The sequence below is a fragment of the Mytilus trossulus genome, chromosome 11 (genome assembly GCF_036588685.1).
Source record: "Mytilus trossulus isolate FHL-02 chromosome 11, PNRI_Mtr1.1.1.hap1, whole genome shotgun sequence".
NCBI lineage: Eukaryota > Metazoa > Mollusca > Bivalvia > Mytilida > Mytilidae > Mytilus > Mytilus trossulus.
In genome coordinates this window covers 66,409,150-66,434,359 of record NC_086383.1, presented here as the reverse complement: position 1 = coordinate 66,434,359, position 25,210 = coordinate 66,409,150, and the positions used below count along the sequence as shown (strand labels likewise).

The 25,210-nt window shown below is 31.6% G+C and overlaps 2 protein-coding genes across 2 annotated transcripts; one reads left to right on the top strand and one right to left on the bottom strand.

Moving 5' to 3' along the window:
- Window positions 1-8,232: 8,232 nt before the first annotated feature.
- LOC134690559 (uncharacterized) lies at window positions 8,233-16,286 on the bottom strand. Its single transcript, XM_063550515.1, has 5 exons — window positions 16,159-16,286; window positions 12,407-13,016; window positions 12,003-12,029; window positions 10,235-10,421; window positions 8,233-8,592 (listed from the first exon to the last, which is right to left on the bottom strand). Exons 2-5 carry the CDS (start codon window positions 13,013-13,015, stop codon window positions 8,306-8,308), a joined length of 1,110 nt encoding a protein of 369 aa, XP_063406585.1. The 5' UTR covers window position 13,016; window positions 16,159-16,286; the 3' UTR covers window positions 8,233-8,305.
- A 2,695-nt stretch (window positions 16,287-18,981) lies between these two features.
- On the top strand, window positions 18,982-24,196 carry LOC134690558 (uncharacterized). Its single transcript, XM_063550514.1, has 5 exons — window positions 18,982-19,341; window positions 19,841-19,867; window positions 21,341-21,485; window positions 22,736-22,927; window positions 23,746-24,196. The coding sequence occupies exons 1-5, from the start codon at window positions 19,051-19,053 to the stop codon at window positions 24,003-24,005; spliced, it is 915 nt and encodes a 304-aa protein (XP_063406584.1). The 5' UTR covers window positions 18,982-19,050; the 3' UTR covers window positions 24,006-24,196.
- Window positions 24,197-25,210: the final 1,014 nt, after the last annotated feature.

Below are 25,210 nucleotides of genomic sequence, written 5' to 3'. Positions count from 1 at the left end.
AATTTTGATAACCTAAGACAGAAGAGTTCAAACAATGTGTTCATTTAGACTTAAAAACACATTTAGACGACAAAACTGTTGAGTCAATACATGATGCAGCTGTTATTTCAGATAATTATACTCTTTCACATAAAAGAAGTTTCAAGGGTCAAAATGTTAATACTTCCAGTGGAAATTACAAAAATCAAAGCACTGATCATACTGATAGTAAGCCTGTTCCACAGAATAAGAGTCAGTCCAGTTATAATATGTCTAGTCCAAAATTTGATATTTTTGAGAAGAAGTCACTGACTTGTGCTTATTGTAAGAAGATTGGTCACCTGATGGCTGATTGTTTTAGACTCCAGAAGAAGAATGAACGAGATAATAAGCCGAAGACCAGTGCTTGTACGACACCTTATATTACCAGTACATTGGAATGTCCTGCGAGTCAGGCTTTTAAGTCCAGTTTTTGTGATTATATGGAGGAATACAAACCCTTTATGTCTGATGGGTTTGTTGCTATTGTTGATGATACCACTCTTCAGCCTATTAAGATTTTACGGGACACTGGAGCTTCTCAGTCTTTATTGTTAGAAGGTGTGTTGCCTTTGTCTGAGAAGACTTCTGTTGGTGCCTCCGTTTTGTTACAATGTGTAGAGTAAGGTTGTATAGATGTTCCTCTCCATCGAATTTATCTGAAGTCAGATTTGGTAACTGGACCAGTTGTTGTAGGTGTTCGTCCTAATCTCCCTGTTGAGGGTGTTACATTATTGCTAGGAAATGATCTAGCTAGGAACAAAGTGGTTGCTGAACCAATTGTTACCAGTGAACCGGTGGTGGATGTCAAATCACCTGAAGATGATGCTGAATTGTATCCAGCTTGTGTTGTTACTAGGGCGATGGCTAGAAAACAACAAGATGATAATTTGAAAGAAGACAAATTTGAATACATGGACCTTTCTGACACTTTTATAGCTGATATTGAAGATCCTGGTAACTCAGAAAAGGCCATTATAAAACCACCTAGTGTTAACAAGAATGTTATTATGCCATGGCCAGACGTTAACAGCCATTCATTAGACCGAAAGAATTTATCCGAAGAACAACATAAAGACCCTGAGGTTCTCCAGCTCAGCCTGCGAGCTCAACCACAGGACGAAGCAGACAAAGTGGCCGAATGCTATTACCATCAGGACGGCATTTTAATGAGGAAGTGGAGGCCTCCTGATGCTACCCCAGAGGAGGAATGGAGAGTGGTGTACCAAGTGGTGGTGCCTAAAGTTTATAGGCAAGAAATTATTGGTCTTGCCCATGACACCCCCTTGGCTGGACACTTAGGTATGAGGAAGACTAGCCTTAAGATCTTGCAGCATTTCTACTGGCCTAAACTTAGAAATGATGTTGCAGAATACTGCAAATCATGTCATATATGCCAGGTTGTTGGTAAACCTAACCAGAAAATACCACCAGCACCACTTCTGCCTATTCCAGTCTTTGACGAACCTTTCAGCAGAGTTCTAATAGACTGTGTTGGACCTTTACCAAAGACCAAGACTGGAAATGCATATTTATTGACAATCATGTGTACATCTACCCGCTTTCCTGAAGCTATTCCGCTCAGAAATATCAAGACACCTACTATCGTCAAAGCTTTGATCAAATTTTTCACATTAGTAGGACTTCCTAAGTCTATACAGTCCGACCAGGGATCAAATTTCATGTCAGGTTTATTTCAGCAAGTCGTATACCAATTAGGGATTGCTCAGTACAGATCAAGTGCTTATCATCCAGAATCTCAAGGTGCCTTAGAACGTTTTCATCAAACATTGAAGAACATGATTAGAACTTTTTGTCTTCAATTTGACAGAGACTGGGATGATGGAGTTCACTTTCTACTTTTTGCAGTCCGAGAGGCTGTTCAAGAATCCCTTGGATTTAGTCCCTTTGAGTTGGTATTTGGTCATACTGTAAGGGGACCGTTAAAATTGATTAAGGAAAAGTGGCTTATTGAAAATACTGACTTGAATCTTTTAGACTATGTATCTAGATTTAAAGAAAAATTGTATACTGCTTGTCAAATTGCTCAGAAAAACTTAAAAAATGTACAGAACAAGATGAAAATATGGTATGATAAAGATGCCAGGGACAGAGTTTTTGAGCCTGGTGATAAGGTACTTGTATTTCTGCCTGTCCCTGGACATCCTTTACAGGCTAAATATTGTGGTCCTTATACAATAGAGAGTAAAATTAATGATTTGAATTATATTGTAAAAACTCCAGGTCGGCGCAAACAAAATAGAGTGTGTCATATTAATATGTTAAAACCATATTTTGAGCGTACTAATGTATGTGATAGTAAACCAGTTGCCACTTTAGGCATGGTTCAATTTGAGAACAATCATGACAAACCAGATGTAATTGAACCAACTTTTAGTTGTAAATCTATGGAAGAGACAGTTAGATTGAAAAATTCAGAAATTTTGTCAAATTTAGATTCAAAACTTGCACATCTGTCTTTTGATCGTAGAGAAGAAATAAAAACTTTGGTATTTTCTTTTAAAAATCTTTTTCCAGATGTGCCAAACAAAACCACTGCTGTTTGTCATGATGTTGATGTCGGAGATGCTTCTCCAATTAAGCAACATCCTTACAGGCTCAATCCACTCAAACTTGAAGTTATGAGAAAAGAAATTAAATATATGCTGGACAATGATATTATTGAGCCGAGTAACAGTGAATGGAGCTCTCCTTGTCTCCTTGTGCCAAAACCAGATAAAACTTTTCGTTTCGTGACTGATTTCAGAAAAGTAAATTCAGTCTCAAAATCTGATTCCTATCCGATTCCAAGGATAGACGATTGTATTGACAATATTGGTCAAGCAAAATTTGTGAGCAAATTTGATTTATTGAAAGGTTATTGGCAAGTTCCATTGACACAGAGAGCTCGTGAAATATCAGCTTTTGTTACGCCAGATGGCTTATTTCAATATACTGTAATGCCGTTTGGCATGAAAAGTGCTCCAGCTACATTTCAAAGAATGATCAATAATGTTATAAAAGATTTAGACTGTTGTTATGCTTATATTGATGATCTAATTGTATGTAGTGATAGCTGGGAACAGCATTTAACACATTTGTATGATACTTTTGATAGATTGTCAAAATCAAATTTGACTGTTAATCTTGGTAAAAGTGAATTTTGTCAGGCCACTGTTGATTATTTAGGGCATACAGTTGGCCAAGGTCAAGTAAAACCTATAATGGCTAAAGTGGAAGCTATTTCCAAATTTCCTCCTCCTACAAATAGAAAACAACTTATGAGATATTTAGGCATGATTGGATTTTACAGGAAATTTTGTTCAAATTTTGCTACTGTTGTTCAACCATTGACTCATCTTTTACGAAAAGACTCTAAATTTATCTGGAGTGAAAATTGTCAAAACGCTTTTGAAAATAGCAAATCACTTTTAATTAATAGTCCAGTTCTGATTACTCCAGACTTTGAAAAACAATTTAAACTTGCCGTTGATGCAAGCGATGTAGGAATAGGAGCTGTTTTATATCAAGAGACAGATGATAATGTTGAAAAACCTATATCATATTTTTCTAAGAAATTAGATAAACATCAGAAAAATTATTCAACTATTGAAAAAGAGTGTTTTGCAATGTTGTCAGCACTTCAACATTTTGATGTATATTTGAATCCCACTGTATATCCTATTCTTGTTTATACTGATCATAATCCTCTCACCTTCATGCATAAAATGAGAAACAAGAATCAGAGGTTGACTAGGTGGAGTTTATTGTTACAGGAATATGATGTAATGGTAAAACATATTAAGGGTAAAGATAATGTAATAGCTGATGCTTTATCTAGAGCTTATTAAATCACTTTGTATATATTATGTATTTTTGTTCATATTATTCATGATAAGTTTTTGTTACACTAAAACTTCTTTTAAGGGGGGAGGTGTTATGATATTGTAATTATTATGTTTATTTATGTTGGCCTAATTTGTGTTGTATGGCCTGATAGTTGTTTACCAAATAATCTTATAACTGTGCAGTTTAGGAATCACTGGAACAATCACAGAATGATTAGAACTTTCTAGAATGATCCTTATAAAAGATGCGTAATTTAAACTTCTACGTTATTCCAGTAACTTCCGTTGTAACTTTCCAGGATTTTCCACAATGTTCCGTTCTAGCGTGTTCTAGAATAATCCGTCACAACTATATATATACAGACACTAAAGTTAAACTCTCATAATTAAACTTGGACATAGACTTTGATAGACATTAGTATTCACAGCATTTGGATTGACACTTTTATTCTACAAACAACATCATACTGGATTGTGACATTAGTAGTGAACGTAATATTCAAATTGGATTCCGAAAGATTTCTGGATACAGATAAAGATAACAGATTGGACTCATATTTTGACAGTTAAGTTAACAGTAATATTTGTGTAATACCTTTTGTAAACTTTTGTATATTAAATTTTACTATTGATTTGTGTCTTTTGTTGGCTACAATTTAAAGGCGATTTCTGGCCGTAACAATTATTTGAATCAGACGTCATACAGAATCATCTAGAAGACAAAACGAAAGAACCATATGCAAAGCTTTGTTAATTTACCTTTCATTGATGATGGTTTGTTACATAATAGCCTACATTTCAATGTGTTCTTATATCTTATATATCAGAGTTTACTTAAGAGAAAGTAGGTCTGCTTTAAACTATGACCTCTGCGCGATGACATAGATGGATGACTTCAAAATAAAGAAATGAAAAACGTTACGGTTTCAAATTTTAAATTGTAAACCTCCTATTTATCAGCTGTTACATGCCAACTGTTCTATGCTAATACGTTACTAGTCGATCGTGCATATTCAGACTGTGCGCAATTCACTAAGAAAGGTGTGATTCTCTCAAAAATAATGCATACGTTTAAAATGAAGAAGAACGACTGATATCGAAACTAACATAGTTTTACATTCACCATCATGAGTTGGGCTGTAAACGATACAATGAGTGGTATCTAAACTCAGTTGGTAACAAATAGTTGTTAATTTCGGTGTCATTGTAGAGAGCTGTTTCATTGGCAATCATACAACGTCTTCTTATTTTAACAATTTGCAACATTTTTGCGCGGTCTTAGATATTAATATACAAGTAAAATCGTCCGATCTGATTTAAACGATTGTGTTTTGATTTCGAATTTGAAATATTGAATGAGTTGGGTGAATTAGCTTGATAGGCGGTGAATGTGTGAAGCTAGTTCTGTCGACAAAACCGGTCTCGTTCCTTATGGTGTTCTTGCAATTTCGTCACTTTATTATGCTACTTTGATCGATTAACGAGATTAAAATCTTGAGAAACTAATGTCGCCTAATGACTAGACGCTGTTAAACCTATCTTTGCATAAACTTATATAAATTTCTTTGTTGAAGATATATCGACAAAACTTCTCATTACATTGAATTTAAGCAAAACATGTGAGGTCAAATACGTAAATTATAAACATTAATGCATTACAGAAGCAAGGGTTAACTGATGTTATTTTCTGATGCTGAAGTCGCCGAAGTACACCGTTTTTCATGAATCAATATGGTCTACAAAAGTTTACAATAATATTCAGAATTTGTAACTAAGAGAAAATATCAAAGACTGAATAAGAGATCGTCTCAATACTTTAGACAGATAGCAAACAATTAAACCAAACAGTCAAATTACATTATTTTGACTTCAAATATATATTAAGTTTTTAATGACATTTTATGCATTTTCATATAGTGTCAACAGTTATATAAGTATTTGTTACAACAACAATTATAATGCACCATCGTTTGTAACATCATACATGTTGATTTGATAATGTCATTAATTTTTAAAGCATCAATTCACAATTGTAAACACCGTTTTATTATGCTCGACCTTTATACTAAACAATTTGGAAACGAAAAGAATAAACTATGGCCACAATCAGCGGCGTACTTTCGACCTAATAAATAATGCTTTATTTGTGATGTTTGAATAAGTAAATACACAAAGATATTTAAGGGCAGTCTTTGAACAAAAAAAGTTAAACTACATACTACTTAGTCAATGATTTGCGTTTGAGGAAAAACTTGCGAGAGAAAAGCATACAAAACATGACAAAAAAAAACTACCACTGCAGCATATCTGTTTGGACAACCAATCTTAAATTTGAGTAAAATAATTATTCCTAGGTTTGTGTACATTTTAAGGTGGTATGGGAGTCTAAAATAAAAATGATAGAATTTGTTCATACTTTGCCAAAACGCAGTTTCTATTGATATATGGTAAAAAATATAATAAAAAAGATAGGTCACCGCGCATTTTCTCAAGCTACAGGTTGTGACAAAATGACACATTTTGTATGGATTATACAGGAAAAAACACCATTTTGTGATTAGAAACTAAACGAAATGATAGAATTGTAAAATAAATTAGGAAAAGGTAGCTTTCAGACAATGCTTTGAGAATATCAAAAGTGAAGGTAGGGTCACCGTACGTTTTTTCCGGCTAAAATACAAAATAGGAAAATTCCATGTAGATTCCTTTAGAAAATGCACTGTTTTAGAGTTATCTCCCCTTAAAATGCCAATTTTTAAAAACATTTAAAATCATTCCAAAATAATCTACACTTGTAAAAGTATTAATAATTATAATTTATATTCTTAATTTAAATTGGTTCTTTTAAATGAAAATTCATATTAGATATCTGCATTCCTGCATCAAATTTTGCTAACTTGATAAACAATCTGGACCTTAGGTTCTCTGTATTTTACAATCCAAGATGGCGAAAGACACCCATACCACCTTAAACCTTTTAGTATGAAATGAAGTTATACTCTTTTAATATTCGACTTTTTCCTATACCATCACCACACTTATATATACAAGAAGTGTTTGTTACCTTTAATTTTTGTCTAAGTAATCGATCTATGCGATTTAGATATATTCAGTTTCAATATTTACTGTGTTCTTAAAATTCATAATTTTCAAATCTATTTATCAAATATGGTATTATTCGCACGAAATGTTAAACAGTCGAAATTAAAAACAAGGCACTATTATGAAACAAAATACAGCAGGTTTCTCAAGATAAGAAAACCTCAGTACAAAAATTCCTGTTATTATAATACAAATAGAAAAGAAAACAATATCATATATAATTAAACAACCATTAATGATCTATTTTGATTTGAAAATATTAAAATTCAGTTAAAAATGTCAGTTTAAATGGCTTAATGATGTATAAATATGAATTTCGAGCAAAGGTCAAAATCTAGAACGTCCAATTAACCTATGACCTTGACCTCAATTTCAAGGTCATAAACCAAGGACCCCAAATCAAAAGACCCTAGGTCTGTAATATGTATGGTTCATGAGTAATATCACTTTACGCATAATTCTACATATAAGAGGGGCGAAAACTCCAATTTATTGTCTACGCACCCTTTCAACCAAAATTCATAAGTTCCCACATGTCGTAACTAACAATTTAGTAAAAATAATTTGTCGATATCTTTTAAGGTTAATGAAAATAAGTAAAATAGGCCAAAATCAAAATTTAAATACGACCTTGACCTTTGACCTTGACCTAATTTTCATTTTTTTGGACCAAGGACCTTAAATCAAAAGACTCTAGGTCTCTATCACTTATGGTTTACCATTTAGAAATGCATATCATATACAAAAGAGGGGGGGGGGTAACTCTGATATGGAGTCTCCGGATAGCTTCGGTTAAAATTAAAATCCTAATCCTGAAGATGTAACGAGCAATTTGGTAAAATAAATTTGTCGTAATCTTTTACGGTTGCGAAGGAGTAGTGGCCACAAAAAAACAGTGTTTGGGGAGATAACTCTTATAACGTAAAGTATTTTGTTACGCGGTTGTCAAAATTGAAAGCGTATAAACTATACGATATTATATTCCAAATATCTAAGCGACATCTTTTGAAATAACAAAACTACGCAAGCAAAAAATTTAGGCGGAAGAAAATAATCATAATCAGAACAAAACCTATAGGTCTTTCAACCGAAAAGGTTGTAAGACCTAATTATAGTGTATTAGGTCTATATTGTTCAAGTAATTAAGTTAGTAAGTAAGTAAGTAAGTAAGTAAATTGTTTATTATTGTGACCTGTGTAAATCAGCATAAATATATAAATTTGTAAAAAATATAACTACTTTATCTATAATACGTCTGCCCCAGTGGACCAATAAGTAACTTTTAACTTTCAATTCAATATAAATGTTCTAATATCATGTTTCAATTGTTCAATTATTCAAGTTCCAGTATACGAGTGCATCGTGTTGGAGTAGGACGTTACTTGCGACACCTGATCAACTGACGTTAACTTTATATTTTGATTACCCATAACAATAGTTCCTACTTGAACGTTGCTTCCCGGAGAGAACACGGTAAAGGTAGCATTACCTTTCTGTTCGACAGTCATATGGAGTTCTCGAATATTCTGTACATTTACAAAGTTTGGCGTATCTTCTTCATTAGACCATCTACATCTATACTGTGACCTATTTGCATTGCATGGTAAATCATCTAAAAATGCCCCTAAAATAAAACAAACGTTTGCATTCTAATTGATTATTATTAAATGTGGCCTTGGACATTTGTAAGATTCGCACGAATAAAAAAAAGCATATCGTCCGTTGTACTTATTTCATTAGCAACTGTGGTATATTTCACTCTGGTGACATGTTACTATTAATTTCCAATTCATTATTTTTAAAATATTTTGTTATAATCAAAATTCAGTATTGTGCATGTATCTTTTGTTTTATCATATTTCATGAACTAATTTGCCATTTTCTGAAACAATGTAGCTTAATAGCATGTTAGGCGTCTTGTCCTGTATCCTGTTTTGTAAAATAATAAACAGAACTTTGAAGAAGAAGAACTTAATACTGCGTCCAAAGAATTAAGTCATAACAAATGTCCGTTACCAGCTACATGTAGTCTTACGGAGAGGAAAAGAGTGATAAAAACTAAGTAGTGTTGCTCATAGTTGCACACCAAAAACGTATGATGTCTCTAACAACAAATGTTAACATTGGAAGATATGGTATATAAAGGCAACAGCAGTATGCCGCTGTTCAAAATTCATAAATCGATAGAGAAAAAAACAAATCCAGGTTACAAACTAAAACTGAGGGAAACGTATCAAATATAAGAGAACTCCCACACAACACAGACACTACACCGAAACGTAAAACACAGGGAAACGAACTATAAGGTAACAATGGCCATTTTCCTGACTTGGTACAGGGCATTTTATCATAAAATGGTGGGTTGAACTAGGTTTTGTGGCATGCCATACATCCCACTGTAATTGCAGTGTTAATTATAACAATAAAATTACAGCATTACACGACAGGGTTACAATAAATAAACAGATAAATGGGAGAAAATATAGGACAGAGAAACAAGCGAATAAAAGCAATCCAAAGGTAACAGGTATAAAAATAATTGTATACACCGGATTTTTATATGATTGACAAATTAAAAACTCTTCACCGGAGACAAAATGACATGGACGTTAGCAACTATAGGTCACCATAAGGCCTTCAAGATTAAACAAAAGCCATAACTTGTTGCAAGCTATAAAGGACATAATCTGAGAGTATCTATATCCTTTACTGCTCTGAAAAAGGTTTTTTGAGTATGGTATCATACCTTCAAATAGAATGACGAAATGTATTAACCAACTCCAAGGTGAATTTAAAAACGCAAGTCCATAAAGAGAGGCAAACGATACACAAGCACGACAGTGTCTTTGACTACACATGGAAATTTCACTCAAACATTTGCAGATTCATGAAATATTTTTCATAACTTCATCTCCCACTGATCCTATGCATGAAAATCACGGAAACTATTTAATACGAGTATCAGGTGAATCAAAATTACACTCACGTGGAAATCACATGATTTAGTTCACGTGCATTTACAAAATTAAGTTTTTATATAACATTTAAGTTTTTTTCAAATTTGACTAAAACCATTATACATTTCTATTTTTGTGGAGTGCATTCTAAATTAACGTAAAGAAATCATATCATATTCTAGTGAATTTTACGTTCGGTTCTAGTTTTCTGGTGTCAATTGTAATTTTCATGCAGAAATGTTAGAATCCAAAAAGAATAAACATAAAAATAGCATAAAATGAAAAATTGCATAATTTATTATGTATTACCCCGTTCTTTCTGTCGTGATGTATCTTTGTCCATGTGAGTTGTCATACCATTAAGCTGCTCATATGACGTCTTCAGTATTGCAACATTCTTAATCAAATCGTTCACCCTTTTCCCTATGTCCGCATTTGATTTCTGTATTTCATGAAAGGTCTTTTCTGTTTCTGCTCTATCGTGTTTTGTTACTCCCTAGGATGAATAATTGAACTATATTTACAGTAATGTAGGTATTGTAGCAGGGCTGATACATGGTAAATAAATCAGATCACAAATTTCTATCATTTTATTGAATATTGTAGAGTAATAAAACAATGCCAAATTTTGAATAAATCACAAACGGAGATAATTTGTCAAATAACAAAAGAATACGCAAATGTACAAACAAGTTAAGAGCACATATTTTAATACAGCAATGACATTTTCGTGTACCTAAACTATTTGTCATTTCTTTCCCATGTGCAACCATTATAATGGAACAATGTCTCAGTTATATGAAATATATTCAACTCAAAATGCAGGATACTCCTACGTATTTTTTTGGTATATGAAAATGTATCAATTTTATTCGGATCGAATGTATATTGCCACTAAGCCTCTATTGTCTGTTCTACTCGAGTGTTAGTACCTTAATATGAATAGTAAATCTTAAGACACTTTTTTGTTGGCTTCTTTGTCAAATCAATAATCAATTTAAATAGATGTTTACTTTTCATTTTTGTAAGATATATTTTTATGTTTGTTAGTCAGTTGTTGTGGTCTGTGGTCTAATGTTTTCACAGTTTTTGCTGCTTGGTTCCAATTATTGTCATATTTTGTACCTACTGTGTCAAAAGAGGAACTATAAAAAAGCAAAATAACAAAAAATACTTATCCGAGGAATATTCTGAACTTTTTTGGGATTTTGGATCCTCACAATTCTTCGATTTTGTACTTGTTTGGCTTTATAACTATTTCGATCTGAGCGTCACTAATGGGTCTTATGTAGACGTAACGTGCGTCTGGAGTATTTAAATGATAAGACTGGTACTTAACGGAAAGTCCCTTTAACAAGTATCAAGCAAATAACAGAATCAAAAATTCTTTAACTCATCAATCAAATGGATGTATAAACTGCTAGTGCCATACACTTTAATGTTTAGCTAGCTGTACAACCCAATTTGTATAACCAGTTTCATTAGAATGTACATAGTAAGAATTATCACAGATGTTTTTTTTTCCTGATTCATTTCTGTATTTGATGAATTGTAACGTTTGATTTTTATTCGTTTTTATGAGCTTCATCTGTTTGAAACTACCTCGGAGTTCGGTATTTTTGTTACGATTTCATATTTGGTTTGTGATGATTAAGAATGAAATTAATTCTCCATTTAAATTGAGTTTAAAATATACGTAGCACTACGTAGCCGCTACGATATTGAACGCAACCCTGATTTAATATTGTCTTATGATGCTGGATAAGCGAACCAAATTAAGGAAATTTTGCATCACATTTCGTGCAGCCTGATACAATATATATCTATTCAAGCAAGACAAAGTTCATCGGCCACAACCATAAATAAAAGTTTATGTAAGAGAATTTAAAGAGGGTTACATAAAGCTTAAAATGTAAATCACATAATTGTGTTGTTGTTCGGAGAGTATCTTTACATGAAAGCATTATTGCTATACAGTTTTGTCAATCTCTTAGTAGATGATCTATCTGTATGAATTAGATTTTTTGATATCATATAAACACAAACATCAATCATTAATTGAACAATGATTTCTTACCTCTATTAAGCTTAACTTTGATTCAATCTGTAAAGGAAAGCAAAATATAAACACTGGTAATAACGCAAAGACGTTGTAACATTCTGAAACAATAAATACAAAGTGAAAATGAATTTTGCATTTGTTCAAGAAAATGTTTAAACTTCTACGAGTTTCATTGACTATGAGAAAAATCCCCAAAATTACACGATCAGTTTCACGCTTATTTTGTAAAAAAAGAGACGAATAGAGACGTTCGACTATATTAAGGAATGGAGTTATGTTAAATAAAAAGAGATCCCGCAAACAGAACCAAACAGAGTTTATAGTTCTCAAAATTATCTTCCAATATCTGTACTATCAAACGATGTCAAAGAAATATGCAAGTATGCAGTCGTATATACATATGCCGGATAGATATTTACCTCTGACAATTTCGTATAAATGTCACACAACTTAGTTGTATCTTTATTGATACAATCATCCATTCGAGCTCTCTTTAGTCTCTTCCCGTCCTCATGAAACGATTGGTCTTGATCCAGAGGCAACTTGATAATATCTGGTAATAACATGCCATATTCGTCCCGAGAAATTCCGTCATGTTTGGTACTTGATGATAATTCGCCCTCCAATGTACAGGATTTATGTATCACTTGCTGATCGAATAAATTTATATGACAATATGTATGCAAAATTTGACTTGAAATCTCTGTTTGCCAATCATTTAGCTTAGCGGAATCAGTATTAAAACTGCGCTCACACTTATGTGGTTTAGCCTTGCTTTTGTATAATTTATCACAAAGAGAATCGGCGCAGATTTGGCACAAAGTACAACATGTCTTATTAATACATTTGTCTTGATCATTGCAACACAACATATGTTCATGCGTTAAGTGGTGTAAGACATATTTCACTAGAGAACAATTGAAGTAACACTGTAAGCTTCTTAAACAGAATTGACAGTATTCGCATTCTGTACGTTTTTTAGGCGATTGAGGGATGAAATCTGTCATAATTGATCCATCTCTTTCCATCCTGAAATAAATATCATGAACTGTTGATGAAAATGATTAATAAAACAAGTTTGCATTTGTCCTATTTTTCTTTGTCGATCTAAAAAAAACACAACCAAAACAGACATAAACGTGCAAATAAACGGCAAAATATTAAAAAATTATTGAATTAATACACTATAAAACTATGCCTGTCATTTGCACCATAACTATGTTAGTACACTTCGGACTAACATGCTTTCAGCCTACATATAATAATATTTCCTGTTTCACTTCTTTTCATAAACTGTACAAATATCGACAACATATTTTTATCAAATTGTCATTTACGATATGTCGGAGCTCGTAAACTATTGTTAAAAGGTTGTGTAGACATTGGACATGCGTAAAGTGATAAAAATCATAAACCATATATATTAAAGACCTAGGGTCTTTTGAGTTGAGGTCCTTGCTTAATGACCATGAGAATGAGGTCAAGGTCATTAGTAAATTTGACGTTTTAGATTTTGACCTTTGCTCTAAGTTCAAATCTACTCATGATCCGTCAGTACCAAATGCCTGCAAGTTAAGTTATCCGTAAAAATTTAGTTCGAAATAGGATCAAAGGATCATATAAACCATCAAGCACATATAACATGTATAATACAAGCCCAAACGAAGAAATATTAACATTTAAATGAAAAAAAACCCGTTCAAACCTATGATTGCGTTGGATATAAAAACCGGAATTTTTATACGTGTGCATGCTTAACAAATTTGATAGACAACATGGAGAAGTCTTAATACAGCATAACCAGTTTTCAAAAGACCGAAGAAAGTAAAAAAGTATATTTTAACAAAACGCATTTGACTTACAGGTCAAACAACAAATGTTCCTTAACCCAGTTGACAGTCATTTGCGAATGCCAAACAAACTTATCACAGATGTAGCAAAATGATTCGACATCATTGAATTTATATCAAACAGAAAACAAAAAGTTTGCGGAAAAGATGGAAAATCGCAAATAAAAGGTGCTAAAAAATCCACCAACCACACTTACAGCAAATTTCACTAAGAAAACACTTAGAAATATGTGCCAATGAAAAATTAACAATGTTCTCGTTCTTCAAATGTCGTCAGGTCATTATAAACCAATATTGAAATAGTGAGAAATGAGTGTTGGTCATTGTTGTATAAATAGCGAGAAAATTCGAGAAATTCTTTGTTATTTTCTGTGCCAAATTTAGCAAGAGGTGTTCTTCCTTTATACTATTTTTAAAATTTCGGAACTGTTGACAACCCTGAATTTTTCTATCATAAAAGCTGCGACACCATATATCTTTTGCTGTTTCAATTACCCCAAATGAGTTGATAATTCGACATATTTTAATGGAAACGCAAGACCAAAGAAAAAAAGACTACCATTGTCGCCTATATAAGATTACATTAGCCGTATTTTGCACATTTTTTTGGAATTTTGGATCCTCAATGCTCTTCAACTTTCTACTATTTTGACTTTATAAATATTTTGATATGAGCGTCACTGATGAGTCTTATGTAGACGAGACGCGCGTCTGGCGTACTAAATCATAATTCTGGTACCTTTGATGACTATATGTTAATAATTGATTCAGAATTTCGACTGCCTTATGTATATGACCTGCTTACAATAATATGTCTGATGGTTGCCAGAGCGAAACATTGAAAGACAAATCAAAGCAATACTATTCTTAACATTTTACCAGGATAGGGTTTACTTGTTTTTTACAATGGTTAAATCATTAGAAAAGATACTTTTAACTTTATGAAAAAAATGGGATCATCTTCATGCGAATCCTTATATATATTGTCCTTATTCAAAGTAATTTCTTGTTGACTGGTTTTGAATGCCATCATAGGTTGAAGTGTTTTTTCTGTCACTACATTATCCCACTTTATCTCCCTTATACCATTGCCCGATCAAAAAACAATTTTCAGATTAGATAACTTTAAATATTTGATTTTTATTGTCCTGATGGTTTCATTTGAATATATGGTGTAAAAAAATCAAATCTGTTTACATTTGTTACATAGTGTGCAATTGTACTTAATACAGGGTCTATCTGGTCAATGAAATCTCAGAATGAAATTCATATAGGGTGAGCTATATATAGATATAAATTTCATTGATACAATAAATCCCCGTATTAAGACATCGCACACCGTGTATTTAATAATAACCCTAAAGACATGTTAGATAATGAGTAAATACACTAAAGTACAGCAAGACAATTCTAAAATATATTAAAATTTGTAAATATGTTTCTTTTGTTCTGTAATATCCATTCTAAAAATAACAACACTTTGGCTATCATTTACCATGTTTACATTTAACACAAATAAGATTATTGTACTTGCATTTAAACGTGATACAAAGTCTGGTATATGAAGCTTCAATATGCACATAAACAGTTAGAAATGGACTTCCTTTCCTCGCTAAACCCTTCTATCCGTCCCTGTCCTGAATGAATATATTTGACCTTGACTTTGTAAATGCATGTTCAATTTGTCATTGATGAATGATTTAAAACAGAATAATATCTATAATTGTATATAAAGATTATATAGGTTTACATAAAATAATTGGTAATGCTAACTTGACGTCAATTTTCTTAAATTTCATATAAACACTTAAATTGGTATGCATGGTATGTACATCGAAAGACATATCAATATAAAGTAAACGGTCATTTATTAATAGATTTGAAAAAATCCCCTTTTAAATATAACTGTACACTATTTAAGATGGCTCATCAAACAACAGTCAAATCTTGTGAAAATATTTATGGACGAGTATGTTCTCAAATATTAATAAATCGTAAAAACATATCTGGGACTATTACACTAACGTCAGAATAATAGCCCCAGAAAATATAAGACTTTTTGACGAGCATTTAGAAGGTTCATCATTGTTCACTTTTCACCATCCCTGTATTTGTTAAGATCTAATCCGTAAGATTATATTTTAATGAATAATTCAATAACTTGGTACAATATCAGGTAAATAAAATACTAACAAGTTAAAGCAGTTTGTTATTAATTTAAGCATTTCTAATGAAATAAACAACATGAACAACATGCAAAATAACTTATATTAAATTAAATTGAACGATACCTTGATAATTAACATTAAAACAAAACTTACCGTCATTAGAATAATGTTTTATGTGAAATAGCCAGATCGTTAAAATAATCAACCTCCGAAGAAGCTACTGCCAGCTTGATATCATGCATCTTTGATTACGGTCGCGACTATTGATAAATGAATCACCACAACTTGTGATAATAAATTATTCTAATTTTTATTCTGAGATGAATGAACATCGTCTTCCATTTCAGCTGCAATTTGAATAAGTTTGTTTTCTTCCAAATCTAATAAAATGAATAAATCGGAAAAATCCGACATATTCTTCACTTTTTTTAGGCTTTAAAGAATGAAATATACAGAAGATCATACATGAGGCGCAAACAAGACTTTCACCAGCTTCAATGTCATTGGATGAAACGGTTACGTTATCAATTTCCAACTTTTGTTCATAATCGGTCAAGAAAGATCTTCAAGCTGTTAATCAATTTATTCATATTACAAATTAGAAATAGCACGTATCTTACACATTAACATATTTAAAGAAACTCATCCTTCGAATTTATTGGTAAAAATATTTTAAACTCGTAAGAATCATGGCGTATGGTATTTAAAGCTTTTTTATAACATCGAATTGTGTACAGTTTTATTTAAAAGAATAAAAAAAAACATTAATCTATTTTTAGCTCCAGGTAAATTGTATTTTTATGATCGATGTAACTTCTCTAAAAATAGTAGACGTGCTTACAGTAGAATAAATAAAGACAAACATGGTGGCTGAGATAAGAAATGTGTGTTTTGTTTCTACTTGCAAATGCAAACATATTGTCAAGTAATTGTTACTTTCGATTAATGATATAGTATTGACCTGACTTTAAACGGGGACACTAAACAAACTGAAGGTGAGCAACATATGAGAATTTATTAATTGTGTTAATGTTCAATTTAAAAACTCATACATTATTCACGTAATTTCAGATTTCTTTTTTTAAAGAAGTTATTCAGATTGATAAATATATTATGACTTTTGAATTCTACGAATTTTATTTTCGAGAAAAATGTCAACTTTTCTTGGTATGTCAGTATTTTTTCCTTATTTGGAAAGACGTACCGGAGAAAAAACAATCCCGTATGGACTACTATATATATGTATAGTATTTGTGTCTATTGTTTTATGTTAGTTAGGCAATTTCCTTATCCGTTCTTTTGATTTGAGACAATCAAATGATGTGTACGGTTAGTGCCTATATATGCTTTGCAGTTAGACTAATGTTCAAATTTAGAGGAGGATTGAGCTCTGATAAACAGGTTTAACCCGTATCATTTATATGCCTGTTCCAACGCAGAAATCTGTAATTTAATCGTTGGTCCATATGACAGTTGTTATTTATTAGTTTGATGTGTTTGAATTTTTGATTTTGTCATTTGATTGGGGACTCCTTTTTGAATTTTCCTCGGAGTTCAGTATTTTTGTGATTTTACTTTTTTCATAGCTGTCACACGTGTCATGTTTGTTTTTTGTAAATCATATGAAGAAAATTTGCCTGTTTGTTTTCTCGTCTGAGGTGTTTCACATTTTTCATGTACATCCTTTTATAGCAGACTATATCATGTATATAGTATGTGTTTTTCTCAAAGCGGAAGGCTAACAAATTTCTTAAATTGCTCTCATGCACTCATCAAATATCTTGGGTCCCAGGATAGTTGTCCCACTAGCAATCATGCCACGACTCCTGAATTATATGCTACATGTATTGTTAAGTATAGCTCGCTTTTTTGGAATAGGTTGTCTCTATAGGAAGTAATATTATTTTGAAAGTTGTCAATTAAATAAATATAAATGATAAAGAAAAACATTTTTAGAAATAAAGGGTGTACATTTCAATGTTATCTTATCATTAATCAATCATAGATGAACAAAATAGGACTTAACTATTGAGTCTTTTTGCAGTTCATGATTCTACATACAAGCACACAAATATGTCGGTATCTGTTTACGGCACTTACTCGCTGTATCTATACTTGAAATTTCAATTGACTGTCATTCAAGTGAGAGGTTTAGTGCTATAAAACCATGTTCAATTCACCATTTTCTACCGTAGAAATTGTCTGTACACAGTCATGATCTATTTTATTAATTTGATACAGGACAAAAATGTTTCTTTCTGTGATTTTTGTGATTTTACTTTTTTCTTAAGTAAACAAATATCTAACATGAACGCTAAAGGTTTCAACAACAAGATTAGTTCTACCCATATTAAAAAAAAACTGCTACGAACAAAGCAGTTACATTGTTAACATGTTTAAATAATGTCTGACTCTCAACCCTGTACTTATTCAAATAAAATTCATTAAATTAAGTATTCGAAAAGTCACAAATATACAAAAATTCTAGTAAAATTCAAAACAAATGTCTCTTATCAAATGGCAAAAAACTAAAGCATAAACACATCAAACGATTGGATATTCACTGTTATTTTCCTGACATGGAACAGACATGTTCCCCTACAGAAAATGGTGGAATAAACCTGCTTTTATAGATAGCTAAACCTCGCACTCATGTGAAAGTCGCATACAAATTTATATATATATTTTATTATATTTTTCAGAATGGAAAGAGAGGACAGAAGGAATTACTTTATAATAGGTTCTGTCATTATAGAGATTATTAGTCCGATGTTCCGAAGACAATTAGAGTCGTATTACACAAGAATGGGTTTTAGTTGTTTGCAACACTTTCTTCAAAGTAAACAAGTGTTGCATGTGTTGTTCCATTTACGACATAAAAACACTAGATGCTGCAATGACATGAGCAATTGCATTAATTCAATGGCATTACCACTCAACTATTCGCAATGGAGTTTGATGTATACTGGAACAAATTTAAAAGGACGTGGCCATAACTGCCATTGCCAGTATATAGCTACACAAATTCAGCTAGACGATCTAGACATGACACTTTTGAGTTTAATTTTACGGCAATGCTGTAATTTACCTCAAAATGAATACGAAGTGATAAACCGATTACGGCAAATAAAAAACGATTATGTAAGCCACAATTCCAGTGCAGCTATCGGTCAGAGTGAATTCAAGTGTTTATGGTCTAATATTACAAATTTGATTCTAAGAATAGATCCATCATTACAAGACAATCTCGTAAGACTAGAAAGGAGACCATTGGATGAGACTCTCTGTTATAAATACAGCACCGAGGTATCTGGCATTCAAACAAAATTGGAGGAGGTATATATTGGTTATTCAATTTTAATAACATATAATACAGGCATTATTTATACAACGCACCTTTTTACTTTGTTAACACAAAGCTAATCGTTAACTGATTTTTTCATTACTAGTATATCAGATGTTTAGCTAACACCCTTTACAATTTGTTCCAAGTTTTAGAATTACAAACTACTTTTATTAAGATTTCGATACTTCATTTTGAAAGAAAATATGATGCATTCACGACCACTTAGTACTACCATTAGAAAAAGGATACCAAACTGATATTCAAACTGTCTCGTATTTCGAAAACAAACATATCCTGCCATTACCATGATTACATAACACAGGAAAAGCGACGAAAAGACCAACAAAAATGCACAAATACAGCATGCATCTATTTATCTTAATAATCTTAATTAATCTTTATGAAGATACAACATGTATTACATTAGTCTACCTCGTTAGATGGAAAGGGTCTAATCGAATGTATATCCAATTGCATTCCTAATTACAGATTGATTGTAAATTCAACAGAATGGAGGTAAGTAATCTAATAAATTATCATAATGATCGCAATTAAAGAGACAAAATTTAAGTTATTCGATAGACAATTTTTTTTTTTTTTTTTTGTAATTACAATTCCATTATGTTTGCTGTTGATGATATGGGATATTATTATAATATTTGTATATACGACACATTCAAGCATTTCCCCCCACTTATCATCACAAATTTCCAACAGCAATGCATTCTTATTAAGAAAACACAATAGCACAAAATTTAATTATATCGTAGTTGATGTTATATAAAATCTTGGCGATTTAGGAATAAATCAATCGGGAAAACACTGATTAAATAAGGAAGTTATAAGCTATTGGCTGATAAACTGTACTAAACTGTATGTATTTAGTTTTTAAGTACAAACAGCTATATTTCTAGACGATACATGTATGATCGGAACATTTAGCTTGGTACACACTGATGCAAACAGAATGACATAGATAACCTAAATTTAGACATATATAGTTCTTAGAAAGTGACTGACTGTCTAAACGTTTGCAGTTTGTTGTCCTCGGAGAGGAAACCAATGTTATGTTTGTTAAAGATGATAATTTGTCCTTTGGTATTCGTCCAAAACTTAATAGTGTTTTTCCTTATAAACCTTTTAAACTTAACAACAGTTATTATTGGGACTTTCCGGTGTATCTAAAGCACATTACAATAAATGATGTAGAAGGTTTTGTCGAAGGAGATGAATTATGTAAAAAACGGTATTTTATTATATTTTTATCTGTGAGTCAAATCGTTTCAAATAGTTGTAAGTTTCAAAAAGTTCAAATTCAAAATAAGTTTGTGTTTTCCTAGATTTAGAAACAATGATTTTTTAGCATTGTATTGCATGTTTTAAACGATTAAATATATTTGGCAAAGTTTGAAAAATAAATATATTATCTTAGATGGTAAGAATTGTTAACATATTTACTTTTGATTTGAAACAATTATTTTATATTCGGGCTTCAACTATTACTCTGAATTTTCTGATTGATTTATATGTTTCTACAACGTATTTAAACATGGGTTTAACTAATGTTAATATATGCATACAAATGTTTTGACAGTTGTAAATGGTACGCCAAAACTGGTCATATTCAATATACACTACCTATAATGGTTTAATTTTTAAATTGTTATTTGGATGGAGAGTTGTCTCATTGGCACTCACACCACATCTTCCTATATCTATTAGCATAAAATGCAACAGGAATTTCAACAAGATATTGGCGTATGATGCATGGACCCTTTTAATAGTGTAATTTTGGAAAACAAATTACGAAAGGTAGAAAAATAGGTATAGTTTAAACTAAACCTGAACTGTACTTTCATGAACATTTATTCAAATGTTCACTATCGAGGGTTTCTGTCTAACGTTTGGTTCACGAATTTGTTAACAGTGAATATATGTGATAGAGATACATCAACATGTGTGTTATATCGTTTTATTATTAAACTTCAGATGTTGCTGATTGAGAATTCAAAAAAACTAGATGATTCAATGAGAATGAATTCAAGAGAGAGAGATGAGTCAGATGAACAAACTCTAAACAACGAGAAAGAAGACAATCATATGAATAATTCGTCACAAGGAGGACCATATGCAGGTATGGGGAGGACTCAAAGGCATTTTTAGGAGGACACATGTTGTGAAATCCCTTTTTTCTATTTTTCCCGATTTTTTGTATTTCTATTTTATTGACAATTCCTCAATATTCTAATTTATTTTCATTTACTCAATGTGCTCTTTCTGTTATTAATAAGCTTTTACCACAACAATTGCTCATATATGAAGTTTTTTTTTTCTTTACACGATAAATGGATTGGTGATTGTAGTTGCATAACGTCCAGTGACAAATATTTCATACATGTTCAAGACGAAACATATTTTTTTACACGAGATTTAAAGGATCTTTCCGTTTTTTCGAGACTGATCAGTTAATGATTAGAAGAGTTATGAGGACCATGTATAAAAAAGAAGTGAAAGTTACCAAAAGGAACATTTAAACTCATAAGGCAACCAAATTCTAAAAACGCCATGTCAAAAACAAAAAAGACAAAAAACAAACAAACAAGAGTATACAAAACACATAGAAAGCTCCAGATTTAGCAACTCAAACTCCAACACATATGGGTATCGCGATCTTAGGTTTGGTGATAAAGATATCAAAAATGTTTCATTCCTTTATTTATTTTTCCTATGTATTTCTCTATGATCCGTCAATATACATGTATTTAACAGACTTAACAATTCATGATAGGTTTTCTGTATTGGTTCTGTAAAAAAATACCTCAGTATTTTAGCGGTTTGCAATTATCACAGCGTTTAATAATGCATTTTGTGGGACGGTATATGTGTTTTCATTCATAGTGTAGTGTATAAAACTCCAGTATATTCATTTCTAAATCTGCCTACCCTTCTTTCGAAGGAAAGTAAAATGGGTACTGTTTTATCTTTGTTTTGTGTCCCTCTATTTTCGTTTTTATTTTTTAAGTTTAATTTTAAACATTCAACACTGCGTTTTATACTTATTCATTTTATTACTGTTACACAACTGTTCCGTATTATAATTTTGTTCATAAATCAGCCACTTAGTTTGATTGTGCAAATTTTATCTTTGTACATGTAAGAACCTTCATTACTTTCAATGCGGTTGGGGGTTAGTTTTGTAAATGCCATACAGAGAGATGTAGTTGCTTCCATCTAAGTCATTGGCTAAATTATTGTCTCATTGGTAATCATACATCTTCTTATTTTGAACTCATCACGGAGGTGGACTTTCACAACAGAAAGAGTTTTGTAATCGAAAATTTAAAAACAAATTACAAAATATTTACATTATCATTTCACTTAAAGAATGTTCCAAAGCAAGGAAGGACAAAGAGTATGAGATAATATATACACGTTCCAGTGACGAAAAATGTCAAAATCTGGTTGAAGTCCGGAATTCTACAGAACCACATGTGGGCATAGATCATACTACCAGCAATGTAGATGGACGTCAAAAAAATAAAAGACCAATCGCAACAGAACACGAAGATATAAAGGGTATGTTTTAATATCTTCTTTAGCGAGGGATATATAAACCGTTTTTTTCATGGTTGCATTTGTTATGGAGTGGCTAATTTGAATATAAGAGACACTATAGGGAACATAAATGCTATTTCTGATAGAAAATTCTGTATAGTCATAAACTTCGTATAAAAGTGAATCCTAACATCCAAGCGTTCCAACATCCATCCGAATTTCAATAGCAAAACATCTTATTCGGAAGACTCTATCAGTATTTTATTGCAATTATATTACAAACTAATGTTCACGTGATGCTATTATTACTAGACTTGTAATTGCTCTACATGAATCCGACACAAATTTAGTGTTTCGGCGGTTTTTTGTATTATATGCTTATGCTAAATGTATAACATTTATTAAAGGGTTTAAGCATTGTTGGCCCGCCATCATCAGGGTTTTGATATCAATTTATTAGGAACGGATGATGATTATTGCTTACTTCAACAAATCCTTTATTTCCATCATGTTGCCGTGATATATAAATATAATATCATCATTATACCATTAAGCAATGCCAAATTATTGAATATTGATCGATGCTTCATAATTTCATACTTTGCTGGAATTATTTGAGTTAATAGTAGGAATAAAGCACGGGAATTTTACTGCATACACCTACTTTTATTGATACATTGAAAATACTAACAAATGCAACGCATGATCTATAGGCTATAGGAAGAGTTTAACTGAACATCAAAGTCAGGGAAGGTGATAAATGTAATGTTAATGGAAAACGGTAATAAAATGATGCATACCGACCAATACAAATGTCATAAAATATTTGAATTTTGTAGAATGTTCAAGCATTAAAAAAGTTAAAAGGGAAAGGGCTCTCTCTAATTTATCCAGTGAAGAGGAAATACCAAACTTGGAAAATGTTCAGCACATAAAAGAACTGAATGTGTCTGTAGAGCAGAAGAAGGAAGCATCATTCACCCTGTTTTCCCCAGGATGTAACGTCAGTGTCGGGACCATAGTTATGGGAAACCAATATATAACAGTAACATCCATAGATCAAATGTCGGAAACTAGTTCAAACTCTACGAGTATTTGAAAGAAAAAAACGTTACTTTGAACTTCAATTGGATGCAGATGACACTAAACTCATCTTTGTTCAATAAAGGTTTATGACTTAATTTCATTGATTAATACAATTCATATTCTTAAATCATAACAGATTTGTCAGACCTTTTGGCATTGTTTAAATAACAATGATCATTTTATTTTCACGTAGGTAATTGTTTGCTCAAAAAATGTTTGGCCATCCTATAAATCTGTTTTGTTAAAGATAACTTTCATAATTGATGTTTTTAATTGTTTTTACGAAAAGTCAGTTTTTAATAATTGTCGGATTCTGAAATTGATATTTGGTCTTTCAAAACACAAATCATATAAGATATATATTAATAGTAAAGTCAGAATGCAACACTATAGATACATTTTACCTACCTAGAAATTTTGTAAAAATAGATTCTTACAGAAACAACTACACTCCTACTGGATATTGAAAGAAGAAGTGTATTCGTTTGTTTGTTGTTGTTTCCCATGACTTTTAGAGCCCTTTCAATAACAGTTAGATTAGATTTAATTTATTGTGGAAACAGGATACTCTGGCTGCGAAATTCAAAAGTGTTGTACTCATTTTAAATATGGCAGTAGTTTCGTCAATTTATGGACTTTTTTGTTTTGCATATATCTCCGAGGTCGGAAACTTTTATTACTTTTTTTTAGCATATCCGGCAAAAACCATTTAACAAAACAGCTCATTTGTTCAAAACCTTTGTAATAATTTTGGATGTAACTTATACTTGTAAAAGAAGTATTAAGGATATATAGTTTTGGAATATTTAAGTACAATCATATAATGTCTTCATGTACAAAGTTATTTGTCGTCTGTAAATAGGAAGCAATAAACAAAATATGATAGCTCTCAAAAACAAATATATCGAGATTTTAGCGATGCAAATGAGACTGTAAAAACACACCGTGTACTATATTTTTCATATAAAATCATATATATGGTCGTCAACATAATTGCGCATTATTCCCCAATCTGGCTCTAAGGGGAAGGCCTTACGTATGCTCGGCTTGATGTCTAGACAATATTTTTTTACTTTTGATTTGGATTTATTTGTCATTTGATTATATAAACTATAATACCAGTTAACTAAATATTAACAAGAATACAAAAACAAACTAAAGACCTCTCTCTATATGCTTTTTATCTCCTTTTTTATGCAAACGGAAGGAGGAAATTCA

Excerpts from the sequence above, each read along its gene's own strand:
- LOC134690558 (XM_063550514.1), top strand. The coding sequence starts at position 19,051 with ATGACACTTTTGAGTTTAATTTTACGGCAATGCTGTAATTTACCTCAA. Across the intron at positions 19,342-19,840 it reads TTCAAACAAAATTGGAGGAG|ATTGATTGTAAATTCAACAG; the intron begins GTATATATTGGT and ends TCCTAATTACAG. Across the intron at positions 22,928-23,745 it reads AGAACACGAAGATATAAAGG|AATGTTCAAGCATTAAAAAA; the intron begins GTATGTTTTAAT and ends TGAATTTTGTAG.
- LOC134690559 (XM_063550515.1), bottom strand. The coding sequence starts at position 13,015 with ATGGAAAGAGATGGATCAATTATGACAGATTTCATCCCTCAATCGCCT. Across the intron at positions 12,030-12,406 it reads TTTATACGAAATTGTCAGAG|ATTGAATCAAAGTTAAGCTT; the intron begins GTAAATATCTAT and ends TTTCCTTTACAG. Across the intron at positions 8,593-10,234 it reads ATCACGACAGAAAGAACGGG|GGGCATTTTTAGATGATTTA; the intron begins GTAATACATAAT and ends GTTTTATTTTAG.